This window comes from Vidua chalybeata, chromosome 3 (genome assembly GCF_026979565.1).
Source record: "Vidua chalybeata isolate OUT-0048 chromosome 3, bVidCha1 merged haplotype, whole genome shotgun sequence".
NCBI lineage: Eukaryota > Metazoa > Chordata > Aves > Passeriformes > Viduidae > Vidua > Vidua chalybeata.
In genome coordinates, this window is record NC_071532.1 from 112,270,557 (window position 1) to 112,277,357 (window position 6,801).

The following is a 6,801-nucleotide window of genomic DNA, read 5'->3' on the forward strand; positions in this document are numbered from 1 at the left end:
ATCTTTCCCAGGGTCCTTCCTGGGATCCACTCCCCTCCTTCCTGGAATCCATCCCTGTCCTTTCCGTGATCCTTTCTGGGATTCTTCCCGGAATCCTTCCTGAGATCCTTCCCAGGATCCATCCCTGTCCTTTCCAGGATCCTTCCTGGGATCCTTCCCAGGATTCATCCCTGTCCTTTCCAGGATCCTTCCTGGGATCCTTCCCAGGATCCAACCCTGTCCTTCCCGGAATCTTTCCCGGGGTCCTTCCCAGGATCCATCCCCATCCTTCCAGGGATCCTCTCCCCTCCTTCCCAGGATCCACCCCTGTCCTTCCCAGGATCTTTCCCGGGATCCTTCCCAGGATCCATTCCCATCCTTCCTGGGATCCACCCCCCCCCTCCTTCCCAGGATCCATCCATGTCCTTTCCAGGATATTCTCTGGGATCCTTCCTGGGATCCATCCCCATCCTTCCCATCCATCCAGGGATCCTTCCTGGGATCCTTACTGAGATCCTTCCTGGGGTCCATCCCCGTCTTTCCCAGAATCCATTCCCATAGTTTCCAGGATCCATCCCAGGATCCTTCCCGGGATCCATCCCGAGGGCAAACACAGCCAGATCCATGGGATTTTCCATGGGAAAACCTCCTTTTATCCCCGTGGGATTTTTCCTGGTGGTTATCCCAGTTTTTATCCCTTCCTCGCTGGAGGAACCGTGGATATCCCACCCGGAAAATTCCCAGATTTCCAGCTCCATCCACCAGGAAAAAAAGCCAAAGGATTCCGACGCTGCATTCCCCGCCCTTGGAAAAGCTCGGGGTTGGATATGGATTTTCTGGAGGTCGGGATTCGCGTCCTGCTCCCGAAATTTCTCACCTCCGAGATTCCCAAATCCTTCCCGATTCCTGGTCAGACATTCCCTGGATGTTCCCTTTCCTTGGGACATTCCCAGCCACCTCCAGCACCCCCAGGAGCTTCCCCGATTGGAATCCCGATCCAAATCCCAGTGATCCGACAGCGGGATCATCCTCGCGGATCCCGAGGGAATCACGGAATCCCCGGAGGCACCAAATCCCAACAAATCCACACCATTCCCAACTCCCGCTTCCAGAACCTCCGGAACCGCCCCAGCGCCGGGAAAACCTCGATTCCAGCAAATCCCATGGAATTCCCCATCCTCGGCTCTCATATTCCCAAATTCCCAAACTTCCAGCTCTGCCTTCCCCCCCCAGCCTCGGAGCTCATCCCGGTTTTCTCGGAATGTTGGGAAGGGGATGGCGAGCGCCCTTCCCAACTCCTGCTCCCATTCCCTCGGCTCTTCCTGGTGTTTCCCGAATTTGGGAAGCGGCTCTCACCTTCCCGCAGGATCCCCGTGTCCTGCTCCGGTGGGATCGGATCCCGAATCCCGGTGGGATCGGATCCTGGCTCCTGGCTCCTGGATCCCGGTGGGATCAGATCCCGAATCCCGGTGGGATCGGATCCTGGCTCCTGGATCCCAGTGGGATCGGATCCTGGCTCCTGGCTCCTGGATCCCAGTAGGATCGGATCCCGAATCCCGGTGGGATTGGATCCTGGCTCCTGGCTCCTGGATCCCAGTGGGATCAAATCCCGGCTCCTGGCTCCTGGATCCCAGTGGGATCAAATCCCAGCTCCTGGCTCCTGGATCCCGGTGGGATCAAATCTCGGCTCCCGGCTCCTGGATCCCAGTGGGATCGAATCCCAGCTCCTGGCTCCTGGATCCCAGTGGGATCAAATCTTGGCTCCCGGCTCCTGGGTCCCGGTTGGGATCGGATCCTGCGGGAAGCGCTGGAATCCCTTCCAGAAAGCCGGGATGGAAAAGCGGGAAGCAGAAAAACTCCGCGATCCCCTCACCTGCACGGCGGGATCCCGGCAGAGCTTTGGGAATCAGCCGGGAATTCGGGCGCGGATTCCAGGGAATCCTTCCCGGTGCCGGGGGATCCCCCCCCCCGGATCCCGGGAAAAGCCGGAGCCGCTCCCGGAGCGCGGAAGGAGCCGGGGCAGGAAGGGGGAAGGGGGAAGGAGCGGGAGGCGGTCCCGGGGCGCCGCCACTCCCCCGGGAAGCGGCGGCACCTTCCCGATCCCGGGATCCCCGGGATCCTGGGAATTCTGCCCGCAGGAGGAGGAGTCCCGACCCCGATCCCGGAGTGGTTTGAAAGGATGGGAACGCCAGGAGGAAAAGCGGGAAGGGGAGGGGAGCAGTGGGGTGCCCCTGATCCCACAGCTGTGATCCCGGGGAGGAGCTGGGAATTCCCAGTGGGAAGGAGGAAGTGGGGGGGGGTGGGCGGGGGGGGGGTGAGCGCTTCCCGAAATTCCAGGTGGGAATTCCTCTGGAGCTGCAGCCCCTTTCCTGGCCCAGAGGATCCTACCCACTCCTGGGATCCCCGGGATCCTGGGAATTCTGCCCCGAGGATCCTTCACTGAGGAGGAATCCCGATCCCAATCCCAATCCCAATCCCAATCCTGATCCCAGAGTGGTTCAGGGAATGCTGGGAATGCCAGCAGGAAAAGCGGGAAGAAGTGGGGAGCAATGGGGTGCCCCTGATCCCACAGCTTGGGGGTGGCTGTGATCCCGGGATGAGCTGGGAATTCCCAGTGGGAACAGGGAATTCCAAATGGGAATGGGGAATTCCTAGTGGGAATGGGAAAATGAGGGGGGTGAGCCCTTCCTGAAATTCCAGGTGGGAATTCCTGTGGAGCTGCAGCCCCTTTCCTGGCCCAGAGGATCCTACCCACTCCTGGGATCCCCGGGATCCTGGGAATTCTGCCCCGAGGATCCTTCACTGAGGAGGAATCCCGATCCCAATCCCAATCCCAATCCCAATCCCGATCCCAGAGTGGTTCAAGGAAAGCTGGGAATGCCAGCAGGAAAAGCGGGAAGAAGTGGGGAGCAATGGGGTGCCCCTGATCCCACAGCTTGGGGGTGGCTGTGATCCCGGCATGAGCTGGGAATTCCCAGTGGGAACGGGGAATTCCAAATGGGAATAGGGAATTCCAAATGGGAATGGGGAAATGAAGGGGGTGAGCCCTTCCTGAAATTCCAGGTGGGAATTCCTGTGGAGCTGCAGCCCCTTTCCTGGCCCAGAGGATCCTACCCACTCCTGGGATCCCCGGGATCCTGGGAATTCTGCCCCGAGGATCCTTCACCGAGGAGGAATCCCGATCCCAATCCCAATCCCGATCCCAATCCCGATCCCAGAGTGGTTCAAGGAAAGCTGGGAATGCCAGCAGGAAAAGCGGGAAGAAGTGGGGAGCAATGGGGTGCCCCTGATCCCACAGCTTGGGGGTGGCTGTGATCCCGGCATGAGCTGGGAATTCCCAGTGGGAACGGGGAATTCCAAATGGGAATAGGGAATTCCAAATGGGAATGGGGAAATGAAGGGGGTGAGCCCTTCCTGAAATTCCAGGTGGGAATTCCTGTGGAGCTGCAGCCCCTTTCCTGGCCCAGAGGATCCTACCCACTCCTGGGATCCTGGGGATCCTGGGAATTCTGCCCCGAGCAGAAATCCCCATCCCGATCCCGATCCCAAACCTGATCCCTGATCCTGATCCTTGATCCCTGATCCCGATCCCAGAGTGGTTCAGGGAATGCTGGGAATGCCAGCAGGAAAAGCGGGAAGAGGAGGGGAGCAGTGGGGTGCCCTTGATCCCACACTTTGGGGGTGGCTGTGATCCCGGGAGGAGCTGGGAATTCCCAGTGGGAACGGAGAATTCCAAATGGGAATAGGGAATTCCTAGTGGGAATGGAAAAATGAGGGGGGTAAGCCCTTCCCGAAATTCCAGGTGGGAATTCCTGTGGAGCTGCAGCCCACAATGGCGTCCAAGGACACTCGGCCCATTCCCATTCCCATTCCCATTCCCATTCCCGTTCCCGTTCCCGTTCCCGTTCCCATTCCCACTCCCACTCCTTCCCCTTCCTTCAGCTCCTTCTCCTCCCCCGCTTCTCCCAAATTTTCCCCGCTCCAGGTGGGACAACCTGGACACGGCCCCTGAAAAGATGGGAAGGAATCCCAAGGGATGTGGGCTCCCCCCATCCCCCAAAACCCACAGGGAATTCCGTCATCCCCTTCTCTGGAATTCCACATCCCGGATAATCCGTCACGATTTGGCTTTTAGGGACGCCGAATCCTTTTTCCCAAGCGGACGAAGGCGCAGGAATCCCGGGATCCTGGGGGAATCCCTCTCTCCGGGATGGCCGCGGATCCCTGGATCCCTCCGTGGATCCCTCTGTGGATCCCTGGATCCCCATTCCCATCCCCGGCTGTTCCCGAGCTCTCCCACGCACGGCGATGCGCAATTCCCACGCTCCGGGCTCCGGCTGGAATCCTGGATCCTCAGGGCCGGGAATCTCCCGGCGATCCACGCATCCAGATCCTGGAGATGCCCTCCGGGAATCTCCACGGATCGGATCCCAAAGATTCCCTCCGGGAATCTCCACGGAGTTGCGACGGGAGCATCCCCCGCTCCTCCTCACCCTTTCCCCGTTCCATCGCCTCGTCCCGATCCCCGCCTCGCCCACACAACTTTCGGGAGGATCCCTCGGGAAAACGCTGCCGGAATTCCCTTCCCGAATTCCAGCCCCGGTCCCAAATCCCTGCCCCATTCCCGCTATCCCGAGGACTCACAGGAGAACTGGCTCAGGAGGCGGCTGAGCCATCCCATGCTCCCTTTTCCAGAGGCGATCCCGTCGCTCCGGGAACGGCTCCCGGGAAACCGCTGCTCCCTCCCTCCCTCCCTCCTTCCCCCCACCCCCCGCTTCCACTTCCCAATTTTTTCCCTCTTTTTTTTTTTTTTTTTTCCCATTGGCACGGAGAGCTGGGAATCAGAACCCCGCCGGGATTTATTCCGTCGCTAGGGAGCGACGCTTGGAATTGCGGCTGGCGGTATCCCGGGAAAAAAAAAAAAAAAAGAAAAAAAAAAATTTAAATTTTAATTTAAATTTAAAAAATTAAAAAAAAAAAATTGGGATCCCACTTACTTTTTTTTCCCAAGGGAGATGTTGGAGAAGGGAATGAGGTCCGGAGGATCCGGCCGGGATTTGGGAGCGGGAGAAGTTGGAGCCGCTTCCAGAGGGTTGGATGGAGCCGTTCCCACCGCCGGGAATGCTGCGGGTGCTTGCTGCCATCTTCAGGCTGGGAAGGAAAAAAAAAAGCTGGAAAAAATTCCAACCCTTCCCTTCCCCCCCCCACCTCCCCATCCCATCCTCCCGCAGCATTCCAAGGAATTCGGGGCTTCCCGGCCCTCCAAACCTCCGGCGGATTCCCTAATTCCGCGATTTACTTGGATAATTCCACTTCGGGATGAGTTTTAGGGGGTGGGGAAAATCCTTTTTCCCGAGGAAAATCCTGGAAAAGAGCGGGAATGAGGGTGGATGGATGGGGTCAGCTCATGGGATCATCCCATTTTTCCACATCCTTTGGGATCGGCGTTGGGAAAGGGATTTGGTGGGGAGGGGGTTGGATCGGGACAAAATTCCCGGGGCTTTTCCCTTCTTTTCCCATCTCAGGATTCCTGGAGGGAATAATTTGGATCGCTGTGTCCCGGGGCAATCCCAAAGGGGTCGGGATATCCCAAAACCCAGCAGCAGGATTTTCCAGAAATCATCCCATGGAATAATCCCGCTCCTTGGCCCCCATCAGGGCTGCGAAATTCCCTGGGAAAAGGGAATTCCATCCCTGGGATCTCCAGGAAGGGGAACAGAGGAGGATTTGGGGGAAGCAGAGGGCCGGGAAGGCCTGGAATTTTTTTTCCCATGTGGGGCCATCCCGGGAACCTTGGCAGGGCCTCACCCCCTCCCCCCCCCACCCATCCCATTCCCAACCTCCGGCGATTTCCATGGAAACTGCGGATCCGAATTCCATGGCAACCCCATGGCAACAGGCGTTCCCACATCCCGGAGCGTTCCCGTCCCCTGCCTTTCATGGAATCCACGGAATTCCCAGGATTCTGCAGCCCGGCGTGAGGGACAAGGATGGGGGAGGCTGGGAAAGCAAATCCCAGGAATTGGGAGCGGGATCCCTGTCCTGGGACGCTTCCAGGGATTCTCTGGGAATTCCAGCCCGGCCGGGAATTCCTTCCCAAGATCCCAAAATCCCAAGCTCCCCTTTCCCACTGGAAGCCATTCCCTGGCTCCTGCCGCTCCAGCCCTTCCCCAAATTCCAGCTCTCCTGGAGCCCCTTTGGGATCGGGAAGCGGCTCCAAGGATTCCCTGGATCCTTCCCCGATCCAGCTGCACATTCCCAGCTCTCCCAGCCTGGCATTGGATCCAGCCCCATCCCAATTCCTCCTGGAGAAGGAATTTTGGGATCCAGGGGTTTCATTTGGAATTGGGGACTCCAGGAAGGGTCTCCCTTCCCTTTTCCATCCCCAAATTCCATAAAAATCCCTCGGGATGGATCCTGAGTGTCCTTGATCCCAGAATCCCGGAATGGTTTGGGATGGGATCCATGGACCTTCAATCCCATCCCAGGGACACTTCCCACGATCCCAGGGTGATCCAAAACCACCCTTGGACACTGCCAGGGATCTGGGGATTCTCTGGGAATTCCAGCCCAGCTGGGAATTCCCTCCCAAATCCAATTTCCCACTTTTCCTGGGAATTCCCTCCATTCCCAGATAGGGATTGGATTCATTCTCATCCCGATTCTTCCTGGAGAACGAATTTCAGGATCCAGGGGTTTCATTGGGAATTCGGAACTCCAGGAAGTTTCTCCCTTCCCTTTTCCATCCCCAAATTCCACAAAAATCCCTCGGGATAGATCCTGAGTGTCCTCGATCCCAGAATCCCGGAATGGTTTGGGATG

At 58.1% G+C, this 6,801-nt stretch overlaps 1 protein-coding gene across 3 annotated transcripts in view; it reads right to left on the reverse strand.

The window, feature by feature from the left end:
- The window catches only part of PTK2B (protein tyrosine kinase 2 beta), a 75,777-nt gene extending 71,077 nt beyond the window's left edge, over window positions 1–4,700 (reverse strand). The window contains exon 1 of one of the 3 annotated variants that reach the window (XM_053937836.1): window positions 4,624–4,700. In XM_053937836.1, the coding sequence (XP_053793811.1) occupies window positions 4,624–4,660 (37 nt within the window). In that variant the 5' untranslated portion in view covers window positions 4,661–4,700. Of the gene's footprint in view, window positions 1–1,335; window positions 1,545–1,852; window positions 1,901–4,623 lie in introns of those variants that run through there. The other 2 variants (XM_053937840.1, XM_053937841.1) reach the window with 2 other exon arrangements.
- Window positions 4,701–6,801: the final 2,101 nt, after the last annotated feature.